Source organism: Cladophialophora psammophila (assembly GCF_000585535.1).
Source record: "Cladophialophora psammophila CBS 110553 chromosome Unknown aczJe-supercont1.35, whole genome shotgun sequence".
Classification (NCBI taxonomy): Eukaryota; Fungi; Ascomycota; class Eurotiomycetes; order Chaetothyriales; family Herpotrichiellaceae; genus Cladophialophora; species Cladophialophora psammophila.
Window position 1 is genome coordinate 94,914 of NW_006912956.1, and position 22,730 is coordinate 117,643.

A 22,730-nucleotide genomic window follows, 5' to 3' on the forward strand; every position below is an offset into this window, starting at 1 on the left:
TTGGGGCGTATTTAATTTGTCTGACGCGCTCCATTTTCCCAGAGTCTCTCCGCTACGTGGCTCACCAGGCTTGAAATGTCATGGTCAATTACACACCCCCAACTCCGCCCTCACACATTCCCGTCGCAAAATCAAAACTCCAACTCTCACTCCCCTTGACACCCGCGATATTGCCAACAAGACTCAATGGGCGACCCAACGGAAAAGGTGGACACAACTCTCTCCGCCGAGCAGAAGCATGTGGGAGACAAGTATGAAGTGCCCACATATGAGGCGCACTCATCGCTCGACAGCTTGAAGCAAAGGGTACGGCACCACTATGAAATTGCTTCCGACTATTACTACTCCCTGTGGTACGTACCGTTGCCTTTCAAACATGAGGCTCAACCCCAAATATATGCACCTACTCTCATGGTCATTTCGCGTCGAGCTCATACATCTAACTGCAACCCAGGGGCCAACATATCCACCACGCCTATTTCCTCACTCCGGATGACACCAAGGAGACTGGTCAAACCAACCTTATCAACCTTCTCTTGGACATTTCCAAGCTCCCGCCCAACGCCACTGTCCTCGATGTGGGCTGTGGCATTGGGGGCACCACCCGCCATTTGGCCCGCGAGCATGGCTGCACTGTGACCGGCATCACCATCAGCGGACGACAAGTCCAGATCGCAAAGCGCCTAACCAACGATGAAGCTGCCCGAGTACCCAGCAATAGCATCTCCAACTCAACAACCGCGGTCGCTAAAGGCTCCGAAGGCTCAGACAACTTTATGCCCCTCGGCCCTAAGAATGGCAAAGTCCACTACTTCGAACTCGACGCGGAAAAAATGGAAAGCCGCTTCCCTTCACAGTCGTTCGACTGTGTCTGGATCTCCGAAGCCCTCTCCCACTTTCCAGACAAGGCCTTGTTCTTCCGCAATGCCGCGCGCGTCCTGCGGCCCGACGGCAAACTCGTGCTCGCAGACTGGTTCAAATCCGCGCCCTTGACCACCGAGCAGATGGAGAACGACATCAAGCCGATCGAGGACGGCATGCTCCTCCCTCCGCTCAACACCATGGCTGAGTACATCGCCATGGCCGAATCAGCGGGCCTCCGCGTATTCCACGCGCCAAAGGACATATCCCAGCAAGTGGCGCGCACCTGGGACATCAGTTGGGAGCTAGTCAGCAATCCCAGCCTCTGGGCATTTGCCATCTCCCAGGGCCGGGACGGGCTCGCGTTTCTGCAGGCTTTCCGCGCCATGCGACGCGGGTACAGCAATGGGACCTTCCGGTACGGCGTCATGTGTTTTGAGAAGGCTTGATTTATTTTCTGGATCCTAGATACATATATATCTCGCACGCAAGACATACAGATACATATAAATATATATACAGATAAAGATATTGGGAGTGGTGAGGGGCTATCATGCTGCAAGGTCTGTATATATGGGCTGGCCCTTGGGAAATCTCGAGACATGTCAGAGAGAGAGACACATACATTTTGAAAACCGAACTAAGAGAAAGAAAATAGACTCTGTCTACAAATATATTTTGTTTTTCATTCAGTCCAAACCCCCCCGTTCTTCCATGCTATGTATGCGGCAGGGCTACTATCAAAAAGTTGCTGGTTTGAAAGAAAAAAGCAGTTGCGATTTTTGGGCCCCGGGGGGGGGGATTGCTTGACGAATGCAAATAAATTTTTTCGAACAAAACCCTTTTGAGCCGGAGAATTCTTCCTTACTCGGCATCGCTCTCCTCCTCGGCCGTGTTCTCGTGGAAGTTCTTGCCCTCGGTGGTCTCGTGGATGACGCCGGCGCGGATCGTCCAGTCGCCGAACCTCTCGCCGGCGTTGCGCTCCTTGGCGTACCGGCCCAGCAGGCCCTGCATGATCTCCAAGATCTCGTCCTCCTTGATGCTGCTGCGGTACAGCTTGTTGAGCCGCTGGCCGTGGTACCCGCCGCCCAGGTACATGTTGTAGGCGCCGTAGGCCTTGCCGACGAAGGCCGCCTCGGCGACCCAGGGCCGCGCGCAGCCGTTCGGACAGCCCGTCATGCGCATCACGATCGAGTCCTGCGAGAGGCCGTTCTCCTCCAGGCACCCCTCCAGCTTGCTGATCAGCGTCGGCAGGTAGCGCTCCGACTCGGCCATGGCGAGCCCGCAGGTCGGGAAGGCCACGCACGCGGAGCTGGACAGCCGCATGCCCGTGAACTGCGTGTTGTCCAGCTTGTACTTCTTCATCAACTCGACGATGGCCGGTTTGGCCTCATCGGTCACGTTGGACAGGATCAGGTGTTGGTTGCCCGTCAGGCGGAATTCGCCCTGGTGGATCTTGGCGATTTCTCTCAGGCCCGTGCGCATGGGGAAATCGGCCGTGTCCTCGACGCGGCCGTTCTCGATAAAGAACGTAAAGTGGTTCATGCCCTTTTCGTCGCGCAGCCAGCCGAATGTGTCAATGTTTGAATCGAACTTATAGGGCCGCGGTGTCTCGAAGGTGATCCCCAGAGGCGTGAGGAGGTCTTGGACTTTCGACTTGAAGACCTCGTTGCCCATGTCGTCCATGGTGTACTTGAGCCGTGCGTGCTTGCGGTTCTTCCGGTCGCCGTTGTCACGTTGCACGAGCATGATCTTTTCACACACCAAGTGTGCCACGTCGGCAGGCACATAGCCCATCATATATCCCAGTCGAGGATAAGTCTTCTTGTCATTGTGTGTCACGCCCATGCCGCCTCCGGCGAGGATGTTAAAGCCCTCTAGGTGGCCGTTGTCCTTTGACCGGATTGCGATCAGACCGACATCGTGAGCGTAGACGTCGGTGTCATTGTGGGGAGGGATGGCAATCGTGATCTTGAACTTTCGTGGGAGATAGGTCGGGCCGTAAAGGGGTTCAAAGTCTTGAACGGCGTCGCCGGCGACTTGTGTCTTCTCACCGGTGGTATCGTCCTTCAACCAAATTTCATGATAGGCGGTGGTGGAAGGCAAGAGATGGTCGGATATCCTCTTTGAAACGGCGTGGACTTCCTGGTGATATTCCGACATGGTCGGCAAACTCGAGCACATGACATTTCTGTTGATATCACCACAGGCCGCGATTGTCGTCATGAGTGCCTTGTTGATTGCTCGCATAGCCGGTCTTAGCTTCGATTTGATGACGCCGTGAAATTGGAATGTTTGCCTGGTGGTCAGTTTTATGGTTTCATTGCCATGAGCCGAAGCAATTGCATCCATATGAACCCATTGAGAGGGAGTAGCCACACCTCCAGGCAGCCGACATCTGATCATGAATGCATAGGCGGGCTCGAGACCTTGAGCTTTCCGCTCATCACGCAGGTCGCGGTCATCTTGTTGATATGTGCCGTGGAATTTGGTTAGCTGCTGATCTGATGCCGAGATAGCACCAGTTGAAGTATCGGCGAGTCCTTCTGCAATGGTGCCTCGAAGATAGTTGGACGCCAGCTTGATGTCTTCGTTGGTCAACGGCGGTGGCTCTTCCGGCAAACCTTCCACGTTAGCGACGTTGAGTGCCCGCCAGAGCGTAGGTTCCCAATCTTGGTATGCGGTTTGAAAGCCATCGGGATCCTGATCGTCGCCTAAACCAATAGCTGTCAACAGCTTGCCTCCTAGAAACTGGATGCGAGAGTCGAGATCTTTTCCAGGCTTGTTGTAGAAAATCTTGTCCTCTTTTCGTGGCCAATAGTGGCTATCTCCAAGCGCAAAGACCGAGTAGTGGACATTGGAAAGATCAAGATCCGCAGCGTCCTTGATACCTTCCCAGAACGCACGACCGTTTTGTGGGAATTCACCTTGTCCAGCTGTGCTAGTTATGAACACCACGTTCTCCTCGTTTGGAAGGTCCTCAAGTGGGTAGTCGTCCAGGGCGAATACCATGGTCTTCAACCCTCGAGCTTTTCCACGGTTGCCCAGTCTTTTCGCGAGCCCCTCGGCATTGCCGTTGTCAGAAGCAAATAGAACCGTCAGTGGCGCTCCGTACAAGCCTTCTAACATCTGTTCATACGCGTCCTTCGCTTTGCGTTTCTGCAACTTGCGCACTTCAGAACCATACGATTCCGAAAGGCTGGCGGCAAAGTGAGGATGGCGATTCATCACCTGTGTCAGCTGATTGTCGCGTCGCAAGAATTCCTCTAATTCCCGTTTAATGCGTTCAGAGTCGAGTGAGAATGTGGGCTCCCCTTTGTCTTCATTCGATGGGTCCCACCTGTACAAGGGCCAATAGCCCATATCGACGGCTTTTTTGGTTTCTTGCAGGACTGTCAATGGTGAATCGTTTTCCTTATGGTAAGGAAGATAAGCCAAAACGACCGATGGCCCATTAAATCTTTCAGCCTCGATCATTGCTTGCAGGACTTGTGTGTAAGAGCTGTATACAGCCACTGAGGCGACGTAGGCATTACCGAAGTTCATGGCATAGAGACCAATGTCTTTCTTACGTCTCATTGAATCTGCTGCAGCTCGTTCTGAATAGGGTTCCGAATCGATGATGAGCAAGTTGACGTTGGCGCCTGAGGCGAGAACATGATGAACTCCAGAATTGCCTAGATCATACGCCCAAGCATCGGAACCGATCAGCCACTGTGCCTCCTTGAAAAAGAATGCCTTTTGGTCAAGAAGTGAGTTTGCTAGCCTTGAGCCATCTGTGGACAGACGTGCAACCACCTCCGGAGCAATTTCATTCGCTTTCACGGAGTCATGGGCGTTCAACGCCCATCTTGACAGCCATTGCTTGGGAGATTCGGTGATAAATTGATTGCTGCGGGCAGCCCCTTCCGCCTCCTTGACAAATTGTTGCCGTCGTTCGGTTCGGGCAAGCAGAGAACCAAACCCATACTCAGGTGATGCTGCAATCGTGGAGGAGACACCTGCATTCTTCTTGTCGAGCAGATTTGCAATGTAAAGTCTGTTGCTGAACAACTGGTCAAGGATTTTGAGATAGGCATTTTCAACCTCCGGCTGTTCAGGGGTAAAACTATCAACTGTTGGCTCAACCTCGTGGCCAATACTAAGATTCTGGATCGAGATCGCCGCGGCCTGAGAATAACCGCGACGACGGGAGTGTTTTCGGGGGGTAACTGGAGGTGCGAGATTCTGGAAAATGCCACGAAGTGCTTGCAGTGCTGTTGATGCATCAATCTGGCCAAGTCTGTACTGGACTAGAGAGATTGCACTTTGCCCACCGGCACCAGGGTTCAAACTTGACAACAGATCAAGGAAAGCAGGGCCCCACTTGGTAGTTTTCCTTCTTATCTGCTCTAGCACCGCAATCTTCTGGATTGTTTTAGGGATAGAGTCCAGAAGAACAGCGCTACCAAGCCATGGCCGGTAAAGTCGAGCTGTGATTATACCAAGGCCCGAAAGATCGGCTGGCACATCATCAGAGTCGAGGATGTCAACAAATACTCCAGTTGAGCCAAAAATATATAGAGCGGCCTCGGCGTCCGGCGGACCTGAGTATTCAATTGCAGAATAGCTGCGGCCAGTTATGTGAGCGATTGCAGACCAGATCTCAGTGACATAGTTAAATATGTCAGTAGCGTTCACTGCGCGAGAAACCGGTGTTTCTATCGTAGTCGCGAGTGAAGACGGCGCGGTGCTACCTGAAGAGCTCTGCCGTCGTGAAGACAAAGAAGTCGCCGAGGATATCTCGGTATGTCCATTTGTTGACGTTGGAACGGCAACAGGAGGTAAAATATCACTCGAGGTCGTTGCGGGGGCTTGCGGAGGAGCAACTTCGGGCAGACCAAGATCCGTGACGGTGGCAGTTCTTCCACTGCTGGCATAGAGCGTCTGTTCGGTTTCACCCGAATGTGCAGCTTTAACACCAGTCTCAAGAAGTGCTTGGACCAGCTCGCGACTTTCGATCGCGACTGGATTGTCCTGGGCGGAATTGCCGGGATCGTAGAAGTGAATGACACCTTTACCACTTCTCACAGCCAAGGCATGAGCTGTCAACGCAATATCCTGTGCCTCTTGGAGAGTCTCCGACTGCAAGAAAGTAAAGCCGCATTGTCTGATCGAGCTAATTTCTGAGAAGTCTGCCTGAGGTGTTCCCAGCGCCACATGTAGGACGATCGGATATTGGGAGAGTTTATACAGATGAGGTACCGAGTTCAATAGAATAGAGGAGGGAGCCGTGGCCGAGACCAATTTCCCGGCCTGCAGGGGCGTGTACGCAGAAAGCAGAGGGTCTGCATTTTGGCGCACAGGGATGATCTCGGGGAGGGATTTCGAGACGAAATTCTTTGCATTATTCGCAATAAATCGGGATAAGTGATAAGAAAACTCGGAATCGGTGCTCAGCGATGGCTGGACGGAGAGAACGACATCGCTGGCGAGGTAGGCGATTCTCGCGACTGCCCAACAATGGCCCTGTCAGTGCGTGCACCTCGTCGATCGACCCAAATTCCCAAATAAAGATAGTGGCAGCGGGGAACTGTGATCAATGGAAACATACCGGCTTCTGCGGGGCTCGCAACGGACCCCATGTCGCTTGTCGCTTGTTTTATGGTCTAAGAGAACGACAGCAAACAAAGCATAGAAGGTCGAGAAAAAGCAGAGCAGGAGGGAGAGGAATTGATGAAATAGTAATACTTCACCCAATACTGCCTTTCTGCACCATTCTCCGCTTCCTCAAGCCTCCACAACAGCCTTGATCCTCGCCGGTACGCAAAAGCCGCCTCTCAAATTTTTGCTGCTACGGCTATCGGTCTCGTCATTCGCTCTCCCGCCCCTCTGATTGGTCGCCTCCCGATTGCGACATCGTGTGCCGATGGTTCGTGACAGCGACGGAGGGAGGGTTTGAAGGAAAGATCGGAGACAGTTGACAAAAGAGACAGACTTGCCTAAACCAGACAGACACAAAGTGGGATCGCTGGAAGCGTGGTCTGTCTGCGTTTGGGAGGCCATCCCAATCCAACCCGTCGTACAACAACCGGTGCAGCACAAGTCTCGCACAAACTTTGGGAACATCCCCGGAGCGTCAAAGAACAGGAAAGGCGTCCAGAAATAGTTGGCCGAGTAACATGAAGATTGGCTGCGAAAAGTAATCACCAGTTCCTACCACTGTTGCTTCGAAAGCATGGCTACCGAACTTCTGGCTGGATTGGCAAGATGAGCCGAGAAATTTCTCGTATTCTGTCTCGTGGAGTCCAACAATTATCTGCATCGAAGGGCCATGGAGTGTGAGTCCGGTCTGCTCGCATCATCGAGTGCGGTTTTCGTGGTGTGTGCGTGCAGACAAATCATAAGTTGGGATTGTGAGCTCGAGGTACCGACTACATAGCAAAGACGACCAACACCGAGTGCCGTTGGCGGCAAATTCAAAGTGTGTGGCAGCCTTGCAGCACCGCAGCCTTGCATACGGCGAGCATGCAGCCTTGGCGCGCGTCATTCGCGGATCATTTTTGTTGCGCCGTTTGCTGGACCTCGATGATTTTCCGCAGAACTTGAACTGGATGGCCAGTGACTTTTTCTTGACCAGCACCACATCGACCTTGTATTCACTGTTCACAACCCGGCCAGCATGGCCGACGACGACGACCCTGTCATTGCATCCTACGATGTCTGTTTGACCAGCAGCTTCTCGTCAGATACCAAGGATTCCTCGAAGTTGTATCTCCTCCAATATCCTTCATACCGCTCTCATGACAGACCGTACAATGCCGCGTGGGGCCAAGCCCCAACTTCCTTTCGTCTCAAATCAGAAGCTGGTTTCATAGAAATTGACATACCCATGTTGACGCAAGGATATTACAGTGAAAGCGCAGGGGAAAGATTTGGGAGAGCCGTGGCCGAGAGCCGCACCCTCAATGCCGGAGGCTCGTTTGGTCTGGCCGGTGGCTTTGGGACGGGCACAGCACAGATGAGACTGAAGGATATCCCTATGCACGATCAACCTCCCTCCCCTGCACCGTTGCTTAACACCCAGACCCTGGGTGGCAAGATTGCGAACCAAAGCGCCCGCGATCCCATTTATCTCGTGGGATGCTTTCACCAAAACCGGATCTACCTCTCCTACTTAGATGCTGTTGTGCAGATGCGGCCTCAACTACATCACATCGATGCTGAAGATGAAATAAACCAAAAGCGATTCACAGGTGGCAACAATGCTAGCTCATCCCGCCAAAAGCCGGGCCTGGAACAGCCGGCACCAAAAGTCGAATCGAAAGCCATCGAGATCAAAATCAGAGACACCAAGGACGATTCCAAGGACCGTACCATGAATGAAAATGCCAGGCAATTGCGAGATATCCAAATGGACCAGTGGCAGAAGTACGAATGGGTTGATGAGGACGAGCCCAGCGCTAAGACGGTTTTCGGCTCGCGGATGTGCCTGGACTCGGATCAGTTGCACGCTCTTCCCAAGCTGCAGAGCTGCATCAGCAATGGTGATTGGTTGGACAAAATGAGCGCGCCCCGGGAGGATGGCAAGAAGGGCTTATTGTCCAAGTTACGGGGCCGAGAACGAGAGCGAGCTCGAAGGAAGAAGGCGGAGGAAGAGAAGCGACAGCGTCAAAAGGAGGCAAACGGCGCAGCATCTAGCAGCCATGGCCCACTACTTAACATGAGTGAGGACAGCGACTTAAGCAGCCCGGAGATTACAGACGACGACCTGGCAGAAGAACACTCGGCAACAGCAAAGAATGCGGTTGACGACATTCAGATCAAACAGGAGCCTGCTGCTTCTTTCCCAGCGTCGAGAAGAAATCTTATGTCATCAGCCACGAAGTCTGTCCCAAGCAATCCTCCAAAGAAGAGAGGACGACCAAGGAAAAACCCGCCTGCCGACTCGATACCTGTTGGCAAGTGACTCTTGGAACCAGTCCGCGTATTCCATTTCAAGGACAGCCCACCTATGAAGTGAGGCAGTGAAGGTGTACGTCATCTTTCTTCCTACAGAGGATCGATTCTGAAGGCCGCCATAACGACCATGATACCCCGAGGGTCATTACCCAGGCGAAGGCTAGGTTCGTGTTCCAGCCTTAATGATCATTTGAAATATCTCCACATCCATCTTTGCATCCTTCGCTGTTGTCTTCACTTCTGTTCCATGGGCAACCATCTTGTATAGTTCCTTCATTTCCAAGGTATAAGGGTCTTCATAGGTCTTCTTGACAATGGACTCCCTATATACTCCGTTGACATTTTCGCAGACAACCATCGTCACCGGCAAACCTTTAATATACGGAGTGTCATATTTGACCCGAACGGATTTTGTCATGCTGTAGACCTCAATATGGGCGTCAAAGCGAGGGATATTGTCAACCCCAGATTCGTAAGTCACCGAAAAGGTGGGATATTCCAACATCGCACTGTGCACGTTAGCGACCTGCCGTCCAACGTAAAATCCCGTTATGCCTTCCGAGATCAGGCATACCTCCAGAATGGAAGATTTATGGACGCTCCAATGACATGTTCTGGCATTCCCAGCGCTTCTCTCATCGCCGACAAGTCATGAGAGCCTAGGCCGCCTAGCAATCGCCACATTCTCGTGGACTCGGGGGTAACGGGCAACCCGCATTCGACCGACAATGCTTGATGTACGAGGTCTGACGCCTTGTCATTCCTGTCCTGGACGGCTTCAGGCGTGAAGTCTGTAAAGACCTTTGGGAATGTGCCTGATTGCGCAACAAAGTGGCTGTTGGGACCGATTATATCTGCTCAAAAGCGAGTGCAATTCAGCTTTTATGCTGCAAGCTACCAGAAGCAGTGAGAGCCCTATACCTCTTACTCGAGCATAAAGAATCTTATCCATCCCACCAATCTCCTTGATCATGTCCATATAGGCTGCAGCATACCGACGCATGTAGCCCACCATTACTTTACCTTTGGATTTTTCTTCGGCTTCAATTATGGCATCAGCATCCCTCATGCACAATGCCATCGGTTTCTCGATAAATACATGCTTGCCATGCTTCAATCCCTCGATCACGTGGATGGCGTGGTACTCATCAGAGCTTGCTATGAAAACCAAATCGACTTCTGGTGCAGCACAAAGCTCAGCCGGATTCTGTGTGGTTTTGGGGATGTGGTTGATGACCTTTAGGGCATTGTGTCTCAGAGATTCGGCTGACACGTCGCACAGATATGTGATGGTGAAAAAGTCCGAGAGAAAGCCCAATGTTGAGATGTGTGCCACTTGCGTTATCTCACCACAGCCTATTATTCCCACCTTGACGATCCTGTTGGCGGTCATCTCTTCGGTATGAATTGTAAGAAGCGGTCTTTGGTGTCGGTAGCGAAGACAAAGGGTCAAGACTCTTCTTTTCCGGCCGTTTCACTTTGCGCTTTGCTTGCTATCCTTGAGAATTCCGGATTTTACTGAAGAGAACCCCCTTCCCTTCTGCTGGTTGGGGATGGCCAAGTCGACCCGAGACAACAGCGCAAAGGATCAATGCAGAGAGTTGTGCCGTATGTACTTGTACTTGGTAGACCCTGTGAACCCATTTTGCCTCGGACGGCAGGTGGGGCCGTGCAGGTAGAGTCGCCACTGTCATTGGCTATGGCCTCTGCTGCACGTGAGCCGGGCTCCACCGGCAAAGCTCCGCCCAATGCTGGCAGATGCAGATGCTCCTGAGTCCTGAACCCAAAACGATTTTTTGCCATGCGCTCCAAGTCACTCCATCTGCTTTCCATCTACCAGACTGTCCCATCTCCTCTATTTTCTTTCCTTTTCATCCGCTGGGGGCTGTGGCGGGCTTCTGTGATGATAAAATTTCCCAAAAATCCTATCATTGCAGCTTTTACCAGCAGTTTTGCATCTGGATTTGCGCAATGCTGCGCACGCGAGCTGCGGCCAACTCAAAGCATGCCCTTCAATATGTCCAGCAGGCTGCCGAAAGAATCCAGCTACCGTGGCTGTGTCCCGTCCTCGTTCAGCCATACAATGCGAGACATCAGCACAGATCAATGACCACACGTCCCACGGTGGCGCGCTCAAAAACATTGCCTGCACCCATCACCCAGTCGAGACATCTGGCCTCCCCAGCATCCGCGCCCGAGAACTTTGACCGCAGCGATGATTATATCCCTTTCACCTATGGCAACCGAGACTATCCCATAGCCCAAACCTCGCATCGATCTGCGACCAGTGACCTCTCTCCTTTTGACCTCTCCCAGATATTGATGCTCGATGCCGCGGAACTTGTCGAAGACCACCTCGAGAATAATGCAGGAAACAGCAAGTTAAGGAACATTGATGAAATTGAGGCCACCCTGGATGCCTGTCTGCAAGTGCACCGATGGGACCGGGCATTCACACTTCTGTCGCAGATGAGCCTTTTCTGCCAAAACAATTCCGCTCGGTTGCGGAACTCATTCAATCGCGTTCTTGCGGCCATGGTGGATGACCTGATATGGAATCGCAATGCTGATCATGAAAAACGAATAAACGAATGGATTGAGGTGCACATGAGAAAAGCGGAGCTGGAACCAGATGCTCATACATTTGCGCTAAAATTAAAGGTGGCTCTGGAGACCTTGATCGGATCCAAACGAGACCGGACAGTGCGCCGCTATTGGGATATGACCAAACGGTACCAGTTGGAAAGCAAAGTACTGAGCCTGCGAGATGTTCTGGATGATAGAGATCTTGGGAAACTCTCTCAAATCTGTACAATTGAAGTCACTCCCCGTCAACCTGAGCAATCTGGGGACACCTCCCGGGGGGACTCAGTGACGACCAGACCAAACGAGAAAGAGCGGTTCCATGTTCGGGAAACAGAGCAGAAAGGGTTGGGCCTCTCCTCGCTCAAACGCTCGCTGTCTCTCTTTTCTGGACAGATAGAAAACACTGTTGAATCAAGGTCGGAGGAAGATCCCCTCATACAACGACAACGCCGATTGGAGAGAGATGCAATACAGTCCGCCCTCGACCGATGGAAGGCCGAATTCCAGAAAAGAGCTAGCATAGGGATCCTGCCGGCTGATCTCGCCCATGGCGAAATTGGAGCTTTACTTTGGCAATGGCATGAAATAATGGCCGACAAGATCAAGCAAGAGATCAAGCTAGCTAGGGAAGAGGATCAATTGCCCGGTCCAAAGTCAGCACAACAGAAGCTCCGAGCCGAATGTTCACCTTTCCTTGAGCTACTTCCCCCGGAGCACGTGGCGGCCGTCACTTCCATCGCCCTTGTGCAGATCATGAGCAAGGTCGGCGCCTCGAAGTCGGTCAAGCTGGTAAGGCTAGTCACCTCACTCGGTCAGACTCTCGAAAACGAATATAACGCGACAAATATCGATCGGGAAAAAAAGGCTGTGCGCAAAGCCAAGAGACAAGGGATAATTGGGTCTCCCTTCGAGTCTGAAGCAACCCTGTCCTCGCATCTGCATAGGCGTTCGTCCCACCATGCTGCTCGACCGTTCGTGTACAACAAAGAGTGGACCAAAGCAATACATGGAAAGGTTGGCGCTGTACTTTGTGAACTTATGTTTGAGACTGCCAAGATTACAATCACGAGAAAGGATCCAACCACCGGAGCAGTGCTTTCGATGCCTCAACCTGTTTTTCTCCATTCCACTGCCTACCAGAATGGCCGAAAAGTGGGCATGGTCTCCCTACACGAAGATTTTGTCAAGCTCCTCGTTAGCGAGCCCGCAGAACATCTCATTGCGAAGCAGTTGCCCATGGTGTGCCCGCCAAAACCCTGGAAAGGTTTTTACGATGGAGGATTTCTGGAATCTAAGCAACCGTTTCTGCGAATCAAACAAAATGAAACTGCACAAAAGGATTACGGCATCGCTGCAGCAAGCCGAGGAGATCTAGATCAACTTTTTGCTGGTGTTGATGTCCTCGGCAAGACCGGCTGGCGAGTCAACAAGGATGTGTTCGGCGTAATGCTCGAGGCTTGGAATAGCGGAGAACAGGTCGCCAACCTCCCGCCTCTGAACAAAGTCTTTCCTGAGATTGAACGGCCCGGCGAGAATGCCACACAAAAGGAACGCTGGGAGTGGTTCTCCAAGATGCGCGCAATGGACAACGAAAGAACAGGTATCCACTCAAATCGTTGTTTCCAGAATTTCCAGATGGAAATCGCAAAGGCATACCTAGACGAGACGTTCTATTTGCCGCATAACATCGACTTCCGTGGGCGAGCCTATCCTATCCCACCCTATCTCAATCAGATGGGTGCCGATAACTGCCGAGGGCTCTTATTGTTCGACAAAGGTCGCGAGCTGGGCACTGACGGACTACGTTGGTTGAAAATTCATCTCTCTAATGTCTACGGCTACGACAAAGCCAGCTTGTCTGACCGTGCCCAGTTTCCTATGGATCATCTTGACGATATTTATGACTCTGTTAAGAACCCTCTGAGCGGAAGACGATGGTGGCTCACCGCGGAGGATCCGTGGCAATGTCTGGCCACTTGCTTTGAACTGACCAACGCTCTCGAAAGTCCCGACCCCACGAAATTCGTTTCCAGACTGCCAATACATCAAGATGGCTCCTGTAATGGATTACAACACTATGCTGCCCTTGGTGGAGACCTCGCTGGGGCCCGACAGGTCAACCTGGAACCAGGTGACAAGCCCGCCGACGTTTACAGTGGTGTTTGCGAACTGGTCAAAGCTGAGATCAGAGAAGACGCTGCCAAGGGAGACTCACTGGCAAAGATGCTTGACGGCAGAGTCACACGGAAAGTAGTCAAACAGACTGTCATGACCAACGTCTATGGAGTCACTTTTCTCGGTGCAATTCGGCAGGTGCGAAAACAAGTGGAAGTCCTGATCCCAGAAGTTGAGGCTGCTGGGCTCTCAGGTAAAGCATCGACCTATATTGCAAGAAAGATTTTCAGAGGTCTTGGTGCACTGTTCACAGGAGCCCATGAAATCCAGTACTGGTTGGGGGATTGCGCCAACCGAATCAGTTCCTCGATATCTCCAACGCAGCAAGAAAAAATTTACGAAAAGGAAACCTCTGGCGGTCACAAGACCAAAGAGCGCCCAGGTCGAAGCAAAGCTAAGGTCAAAGAGGTACTAGAATCTGCAACGTTCCGGTCACCAGTCATCTGGACCACGCCTCTTAAACTGCCGGTGGTGCAGCCGTATCGCATCAACAAGGGATTGACAATCCAGACTAATCTACAGAGCATCACACTAGCCCAGCCGAGTGTTGCGGATTCTGTAAACAAGAGGAAGCAATTGCAGGCTTTCCCTCCTAATTTTATTCACTCCCTCGATGCCACGCATATGGTTCTCTCGGCATTGAAGGCAAACGAACTTGGACTCAGCTTTTCTGCCGTCCACGACAGTTTCTGGACTCATGCCGCCGACGTCAATTCTCTCAACGAGCTTTTGCGAGATGCTTTCATTCGGATGCACAGCGACGACATCATCGGGCGGCTTGCGGCTGAGTTCAATAAGCGATACGATGGACATTTTTATTTGGCACAAATCAACAAGTCTAATGTTCTTGGGAAGGCCATCACCGAGTACCGTAGGCAGATGATTGCAGAAGGCGTCTTCCCTGCCGGCAATGGGTCAAAGAGCATCCAGCAAAGACGGCATGCCGAATTGGTCCGAGAAATCCGAAAGAAGAAGTTGATGGCAAGTGACGATCCAATACAGAAGGAAGAAGGTGAAACAATGGTGACAGCTGCCAGTCTATATGAAAAATATGACGGAGATAAATATCTGTTCCACCGAGATTCTTTGGGAGAGACGGCGATCGGCGCAATCCCAGAGACAATGGAGTGTGCAAAGGGAGAGATTGTGGATGCGGCCCTCAAGGCGAGCGAAGTCTCCGACGATGTCGACCTGGCAAGCACGCTAGATCCCCTGAGAGATTCGGTCGCCAACGATAACGACGAAGATATCATCGACGCCGGAAATGCCGGCAACATGATGCACAAAGCTACCACATCCGATCCCATTTCAAAAGCACACCACATTGCTGTAAATTCCTTTGGGCAGAGGCTCCGGACACAAAAGAAGAAAACCGGCCAGAAGAGCCAGAATAACCAAATTTGGCTGTGGTTGCCAATCAAATTCCGGCCTGTGCCAAAAAGGGGTGACTTTGATGTCAAGAGGCTGAAGGATAGCACTTACTTCTTTTCATGATTGTATTACATGCTGGAATCTGGAAGAAGATGTGTCTTTTGAGTGATGCAGGGCCATTCAAGATGACACTCAGCAGCAAGGTGTTTTGGAAGACGTGAGAGTTCATGAAACAGCTCATGCATGATAAAAAGGGGTGTTTTGCATACATAATGGGCGTTCCCGACACGCAGGGGGATGCAGGAAAGGAAAATTGGACTGTACAAAGCAGATTTGAGTGATCTTCTATCCGCTCAAGCGTGTATATATACCAGCTCTCCGCATTGGATCTGGGATGTGAGATACTACCTACAGGTCTTGCTTTGTTACATAAGCAGCTTATAGAGCCGGCTCCAGTCTTTCGAGGACGAAAAGGAGACGACGGTTTGGGCACGGAAAATGTAAATTGCTATATATTCTGTGTCTCCAATTCGCCGCGCAGCGAACACCAAGTGTGATTCAGCATGGATCGCGAGCAAGTACGTATGTTCACACGAGTACCATTTCTTAAGCGGAGGGGTAGTTAGTATACATCCCCTCGATTTAGAGGCGATACAGCAATCTTTATGAAGGGTAAAGTGCTAGGATTTCTTGAAGTGTCGAGACTGAGTGAATCGTAAAAGACAACTGTTGCCGGTTTAAGGTTTTTGTGTAAGAAGGCATGAGTTGTCCGTTTCGCTGTTTTATTTACCGATGTCTTGTCGTTCTACACATGCATGCTGGTAAGCATATTTGCAAAGGACGAGAGGGCCACCCGAATGCTGTTTCGAGCCCTCCCCAGGTCTTCCGTATGTGTAGCATCCTATTGCCTTTTGTCTGGTGCCAGCTCGGGTGACCACCGGGGTCATTCGAACGCTAATCGGGTGCTCCGATCAAAAGAAAGAACTATGAAAAGAACCCCATCCCCCACCCCTTCTGTGACGAAAACTGAAGTCAGAACATGGCAATGAAATAATGCTGCAGCACCCTGCTTCGACCTCGAAGAATGGATTGCTAGCTAACGGGGCGAGACAGCGGAATCTAAGACCAATACTAGTCCTAGTAGCCACACCGTCCATGATTAGCAAGGGAGTAGTAGGAGAACGAATAAGCGTGATACAAGATCAATCGGACAGGGATTCATCATACTTCAACAATCTAGATCTAAGAGAAACAGACCAGCACATTTCCGATATCCGAAAGGGCAAAGGTATAAACAACTTGTCGTGGCCCTCTAGGCTTCTTTCTGTCCACCGCTTGACCTTAACACCCATTGTAGCCCTTTAGTTGCCACATGGTAACCGATTTAACCTGCATCACCGGGCCGTGGCCTTTCTGCCAAGTTGGATACCATTTGGATCGGCTCTGCCAGAATTGTGCGAGGGGATCTGTGGCCTGGTCATCCCAAGGCTTTCCGGCGACACCGTTCCAAAACCAGCCGTTGGTCCCACCTACTGCAACGTCGAGGATTAGGTGGAAGTCTTGGTCGAAGGGGCTTGAATCAGAGCTGGAAGACTCCCAAGGATTACCGAGTTGGACGGACGGACTGTCATACTGCCAAAATTTTCCGAATTTCCACATTGGTTCTGCGAAGTTGTGCCGCATGACTTGAAATAAGCGACGGTCCAGATAGGTGTAGATATATTTTGGCGTCCATTCCACGCCGAAAGTATGGAAACTGTCGCTGAATGAGACCCCTGGTGCGAGCATACTTCCGTGTGTCTTATCCCACCTATCATACTGCCAACTGGGACCCCAGTGGAGTGTTGAAGATATGGTATTGTCCCCCCCAGCGGGATAGGTATAATTATTGCCTCTGCTTTCGATGATGTCGATCTCGCCGCTCCGAGGCCATCCGCCGTAAGTGTTATTGGTCGGAAGCATCCAGATAGCAGGCCACAGCCAGTCGCCACGAGGCAAGCGAGCAACCACTTCGACCTTGCCGTACCGGATAGACACTTTCGTTTTGATGCGAGCACTTTGAATGGGGTTGGCAATGACGCCGATGCTGGTGTTGATATATGAAACGCAGTTGCCAGAGGTCTGATCAGGGCAGAGGTTGGTAATATTCGTGTCTGGTGGGCCGAGAACAGTAGGCGGATCTTGAACTGTAGCTTGGATATTGAGCATACCATCCTTGATATAGACATTTTTAGTTGAATTCGTTGTGGTTTCAAATTCCCCGTTGCCGAATCCCGTAGATGATATATCGAATGTCCATGCATCATTCAGCGTGGGCGAGGAAAAGTGGTCCCGGTAGACTGTGCAGTATTCGAGGTAGGGGGTCCGCCGGATTCCATCCCAGATGAGCAGTCCTGCTAGACAAAGGCCTAGGACAGCCCCTATAAGAGGAATTATAGTCATCCACCTTTCTCGTGGTTCCTTCTTTCGAAGCCAGGACCTCTGAATTCCTCTTTTCCTCCAGGGACGGGAACCAAATTGCTTGCCAGTCTCCCCCGTTCCATCCGAGGTTGTGGGGGATGCGAGCTGGCGCATTTTGAGGGTTGATGGTCCCGTGTTATTCTCATCGTTCTCGATATGCACGTTATGCCCCATATTAGAGGCTAGTGGAGTTGAAGCAATGCGTGCACTGAAATGATTCCAGGGCAAGTGGAGGTAGTACCCCAGCAGCCACCCTCAGCGTTAGGGCCTCTTTTCCTCAGCGATTTAAGACAATCACGGAATATTGAGAAGAGAATGATCTTCGGAGAAGGCGAAGAAGGCGTCTTTGAGCACGATGTTCTAGAAACAAAGAGTCGCCTTCTATAAGATTTGACCCTTACAGAGTTGGAATCACAGCCTTATATGATGGAAGGTGAGGGCCGTGCCTTTGGCCGCGGAAGTATAGTACTACCGCAGCCTACTTGTCTGACGTAGTCCCTCATACTAAGATTTGCTCTGCTACCTTCTCAGACAACTCCATCAAGGAGTTGAAGCCATATTGACTCAAAAGGAAACTCCATTCGACTTGCAGCAGAGAAGCGAACAAAACACCAATCAGAGTCCATATGCTCGCCCAGCCCAGACATCGCATTCGCGGCCAGAAGTAGTTTGGTGCGTACTCGGTACTTAAGATAGGAACCAGCCTCTTGGCGGGAGCTACATAACGTGATTCTTTTCCGATGCGATCCAGGCACCGCCCCTCCAGCTCGGCGCCCATCGCATCAGCCTCACCCTAAACCTTTCAAGACGATTTGAGTACCCAGCACCTCTTACGTACCGCATCATTGTACCAAATAGGCAGTCCCACTGACTCTTCAGGTGATAACTCGCAGCTCACCAAATTCTAATTTGACCTCTCTGCTGGAGAGTCTCAGTTATTGAACAATGGCTTGGCTTACAGAGTTCAATCGCATGCCCATCGGGGGCAATGCCTCCTCTGGTTCAGGTCTCCATTGCTGTGTTTCCTCCCTGTCAAGATGCAGCCAGTTCAGAAGGTAACATCGAAAGGGCGCCGAACTGCAATGCACCGAAATTTCTGTTGTTTAGCCATTTGATCCGGACCGCTGACAAGTGGAGGTCCAACGACAAGCATTTAATGTCGTCCTGCCCGCTTGTTCTCTTCCTTGTGAACTTCAAGTGACCAGCAAACCGACCTTTTCAGAAATGGACGACTTCGTGGCTCCATCATCTCCATCCCGCAGTTCAATACAAGAGCCGCTCCCCCGCTGTTGCTCGTTAAGTAAAGCTCAGACCGGACATAGCTTACCCACTACAGCACCCTTGGAGAAACCCTGGTGCAGCAAGGACTCGACGAAGATGGACAGCGAAGACTATATTGACATTGAATGTGGTGCGATAGCCCAATATCTGCGCAAGCGTCAGCTTGAAAGACTGTGGAGCGGCGCTACGCTTAAAGGAGGAGTCATCTTGAAGCGGCGGAAGGATGAATTTCTGTGTCAGCCCTCGTCCTTGTTCGATGAAATGCCGGGATTGCTGCAAGGAATCACCCATTTAAATGCCAAGGTGGGTTATGACATACCAGAATAATCGGTCGTGTGATTATGACGAAAACTGTTGACGAGATGATAGGTGGCGTTGACTGTCAGCACTTCCGTCGTCGATATCTTCCTTCGGAGCTACGAGTCCGACCACGTCCGCTTGCAAAACGGCCATCAGGTTCAAGTCTTGCCGGACATGAGAGGACTCTTGCGATGCCGTACACACCGGTATGCGGCATTTATCAAAGATGTGAAGATACTACTGGTTTGGGACAACGACCCAACCAACCTCATCCAACGCACAGAAAAGCTGGAAGATCAGCTGTTGAAGCACTTGTGGAACCTGCATCTTTCCAACCAGCACGTCAAACCGTCGTTATCAGGCTCACCATCCGACGGGTCGACCCACCGACATACTGCCGAAGACGTGGATTCAGCAGAGGAGGGACCGGGCCATGCTCCAAAACGAACTGTGGTCCTTGCCCAGGCATACGTGACGGCGCTTACTGCGGCGTTAGGGATCGTGGGGATCAGTTTTGGCTGGCGTGATCTCGTCATGGAGATCAGGCTCGATCAGACCTATTCCAGACTCACTTTAATCCTCCTTGCTCCACTTGAGCTCTGGCTGGGGTGGTTCTTCTACCAGTCAGTTTTCACAAACCTTCTTCAGTTATTCGGGCCAGTCTCTCAGTCCAAGGTAAACTCAAAGCGTTATTCTTCCATAGCGTCACCGCGGAGAGCTCGCCACCTTCCACATGTGACTATACAATGTCCCGTGTACAAGGAAGGACTCTGGACCGTCCTCGACCCTACAATTGCGTCCCTCAAACGGGCGGTCTCGACATATGAAATGCAGGGCGGAACTGCGAACATCTTCGTTAATGATGATGGCTTGCAGCTAATCTCCGATGCGGATGCGAAGCAGCGGAAACACTACTATGAGGAGAACCACATTGGGTGGGTGGCGAGGCCGAAACATTGTCCCGCCGGAGAAGCTTCCAACAACATCGAACCATTCGTTCGAGCGGGGAAATTCAAGAAGGCGTCCAATATGAACTACGCCTTGAGCCTCAGTGATCGTGTTGAGGAACTCATGAATGAAATTCACTGTGACCCAGGCCGGACGCAACAACCGGAGAAAGATCTCTGCCAAGACTGCTTGTCCACTGTTCTTCAAGCCGACAAGGGCCGAAGTTGGGCTGGTGGTGATATCCGCATTGGGGACTACATTCTTCTTGTTGACGCGGACACGCGTGTACCAGAAGACTGTCTGCTCGACGCCGTATGCGAGATGGAGACTTCTCCCGAAGTAGCAATCATGCAATTTTCCTCTGGGTCGATCAAAACGACAGGGACCGCTTTTGAAAAATGTTTTGCATTCTTCAATGACATGATATATACGTCAATCAAGAATGCCGTCGCCAATGGCGACATCGCGCCATTCATTGGTCATAACGCCATCATCAGATGGTCCGCTCTTCAAGCAGGCAAACTCACGACAGTTGACGGAAAGAGCACATTCTGGGCGGAGAACTGCGTCTCTGAAGACTTCGAAATGGCACTTCGCCTACAGTCGTTGGGATATATTACTCGGTTCAGCACCATCTTTGGGATATCCAGTGGATTCGAGGAAGGTGTCTCCCTCACCGTGTACGATGAAGTTGCACGCTGGGAGAAGTATGCGTACGGATGCTGCGAATTGATCTTCAACCCCATGAAAGATTGGCTCTTTCACGGACCCTTTACCAAGACCTTCCGGACCTTCATCCGGAGCGACATCAATCTCACCCACAAGATCACGACCGTGGGATATATCGGCACTTACTTTGCTATTGGATTCTCGTGGGTGTTTGCACTCATGAACTACCTTGTGCTTGGTTGGGTCGGCTCGTACGTCGACTGGTACTACATCGAAGCCTTCAGGTGGTTTTTCGGCACCGCCATCGTTTTTGGCTGCCTCGGAACAGTCAGTCTGGCTGTGCATCGCTTCCGGGCAGAGAACCGAAACCTGCTCATTGCCTTCCTCGAGAATTTGATGTGGCTACCGATGATCACTTGCTTCTTTGGCGGTATTTCAGTCCATGTCTCTCGCGCCCTTCTCTGCCACCTCCTCTCCATCAATATGACGTGGGGCTCGACTGCAAAAGAGGCAGACGTATTATCGTTTGCCAGCGAACTGGCTCTGATCCTGCGCAAGTTCAAGTGGTCTTTGACGTATTGCGTTATCATGACCGCACTTATGATTATCCTCGCGGGAATCGGTCCTCTAGGCCATCTGGTGCCCGAGATGTTCATTATTACGGGTTTTGCACCCATCTATCCCCTTGCTATGGTTGTTGGCTGCACCTTTGCGCTTCCATTGGTCTTGAATTCGAACTTGATGCGGTTTTCTTTCTGATCTACAGGGATTATACACCAAAATACAAGGCTCTGGAGTTTATTGGAGGTTAGAGAACATAAAGACTCGACAGCATCAGAAGTCATTGGTATCTACCATAGTGAGTGTAACACACAAAAAGACCGTTTCAGTTTCACGTCGTAGTGAGGCAGCCGCTTTTACATGGCAGTCACATCTTTTGACCCATTTCCAGCCGAGGTTCTGTTGGGTCAATTAATAATGTTTAAATTATCATTTAACAGTGATGACCCTACGATATTCTCTACTATGGCCAGCTCGACGTACCTATGGCAAGTGACCGATCTATTTAGAAATTCAAGGATTCATGACGATACGGCCGACTAGGAAGGAAATGAGCGCGGGCTGGTACCAAGCCATGCCCACAAAGACTGTTCAAAGTGAACCGCCTCGAACAAGATCTGAAGTATGTAAGTGCACGTCAGGGGCACCAGCACAAAAAGCCTTCTCAATTGATTGTTATTCTCTACCTCTGAGAGACCGCTCTGAGCTATCCAAAGGTGACCCCCCGTCAGGGCTGTGCCTTTTATAAAATGAGCTAGAAGAAAGAGGAACAAAAGGTAGACGCGCGCCACACTGTATCCCAGCTCTGGTTATTGCTTCCTGGTGGGAAGATTGTCAACTTGAATCCATCCGCACTCCTCCACCGGGCCTGGCTTCTCTACATCTGCAGCCAGCAGCTAGACGTCCTTTTCAAAGCGTCTTCGCTTTGTTCTAGTCGAAGGTTAAATTCTTCAGAGTCACGGTCGCATTCATTGTCATATTTTGTGGGCCCTTGGGTCACGCATGGCGTCCATATGAACTTCCTTATATGGAGACACTAGGCTTTGGTCGACTAACATAGTCTCACCCAGCGACCCAATCGCATCAAGGTCTCAAAACACATCGCTTCTACCATCACGGACCCGCAGCCCCGCACTTTAGCCAGGAATCCAGGTGCAGGGAGGTGATTTTCCGCGGCGCAGTCATTTATAGACCATTGCCCCTGAAATACGTTAGCCTGCTATCTTACAGGAAGTGGCGCCAACAAATAATCGCGCCGCACAACTCCTCCGAGCCTCGATGCACAATCTTTCGATAGAGAGTAGGTAGCGCAAGACAGTAGGAATCTCCTTGAGCCTCTGATATAACGAAAGCCTAATATGAGTCTGTATTTGGAACCCAAATTTCCAACCAATCGTGACTAGCAGGGCCTTCCCGAGTTGTTCGACTGCATTGAAATAGTTTCAGCTGAATAGTTTCAACAGTGTGTATATATGCCTAAAATAGTTGGGTCCCTGGTGCGATGATCCATCACTTTACGGCCTCAACAGCACACACAAACGGTCATAATTCGTTCTGTTCTCTACAAATGAACTTAT

General features: G+C 51.2%; 7 protein-coding genes across 7 annotated transcripts; 4 read left to right on the forward strand and 3 right to left on the reverse strand.

The window, feature by feature from the left end:
- Positions 1-186: 186 nt before the first annotated feature.
- On the forward strand, positions 187-1,310 carry A1O5_12571 (uncharacterized protein; the record flags this gene model as incomplete). The annotated part of the gene is made up of 2 exons (XM_007753140.1): positions 187-353; positions 455-1,310. The coding sequence occupies 2 exons, from the start codon at positions 187-189 to the stop codon at positions 1,308-1,310; spliced, it is 1,023 nt and encodes a 340-aa protein (XP_007751330.1).
- Positions 1,311-1,725: 415 nt separating this feature from the next.
- Positions 1,726-6,485, reverse strand: A1O5_12572 (sulfite reductase (ferredoxin); the record flags this gene model as incomplete). The annotated part of the gene is made up of 2 exons (XM_007753141.1): positions 1,726-6,353; positions 6,455-6,485. 2 exons carry the CDS (start codon positions 6,483-6,485, stop codon positions 1,726-1,728), a joined length of 4,659 nt encoding a protein of 1,552 aa, XP_007751331.1.
- A 1,037-nt stretch (positions 6,486-7,522) lies between these two features.
- Positions 7,523-8,809, forward strand: A1O5_12573 (uncharacterized protein; the record flags this gene model as incomplete). The annotated part of the gene is made up of 1 exon (XM_007753142.1): positions 7,523-8,809. The coding sequence occupies one exon, from the start codon at positions 7,523-7,525 to the stop codon at positions 8,807-8,809; it is 1,287 nt and encodes a 428-aa protein (XP_007751332.1).
- A 153-nt stretch (positions 8,810-8,962) lies between these two features.
- A1O5_12574 (uncharacterized protein) lies at positions 8,963-10,195 on the reverse strand (the record flags this gene model as incomplete). The annotated part of the gene is made up of 3 exons (XM_007753143.1): positions 8,963-9,311; positions 9,377-9,659; positions 9,724-10,195. The coding sequence occupies 3 exons, from the start codon at positions 10,193-10,195 to the stop codon at positions 8,963-8,965; spliced, it is 1,104 nt and encodes a 367-aa protein (XP_007751333.1).
- Positions 10,196-10,773: 578 nt separating this feature from the next.
- A1O5_12575 (uncharacterized protein) lies at positions 10,774-15,057 on the forward strand (the record flags this gene model as incomplete). The annotated part of the gene is made up of 1 exon (XM_007753144.1): positions 10,774-15,057. One exon carries the CDS (start codon positions 10,774-10,776, stop codon positions 15,055-15,057), a length of 4,284 nt encoding a protein of 1,427 aa, XP_007751334.1.
- Positions 15,058-16,275: 1,218 nt separating this feature from the next.
- A1O5_12576 (uncharacterized protein) lies at positions 16,276-17,568 on the reverse strand (the record flags this gene model as incomplete). Its single annotated transcript, XM_007753145.1, has 1 exon — positions 16,276-17,568. One exon carries the CDS (start codon positions 17,566-17,568, stop codon positions 16,276-16,278), a length of 1,293 nt encoding a protein of 430 aa, XP_007751335.1.
- A 1,203-nt stretch (positions 17,569-18,771) lies between these two features.
- Positions 18,772-21,351, forward strand: A1O5_12577 (uncharacterized protein; the record flags this gene model as incomplete). The annotated part of the gene is made up of 2 exons (XM_007753146.1): positions 18,772-18,978; positions 19,045-21,351. The coding sequence occupies 2 exons, from the start codon at positions 18,772-18,774 to the stop codon at positions 21,349-21,351; spliced, it is 2,514 nt and encodes an 837-aa protein (XP_007751336.1).
- Positions 21,352-22,730: the final 1,379 nt, after the last annotated feature.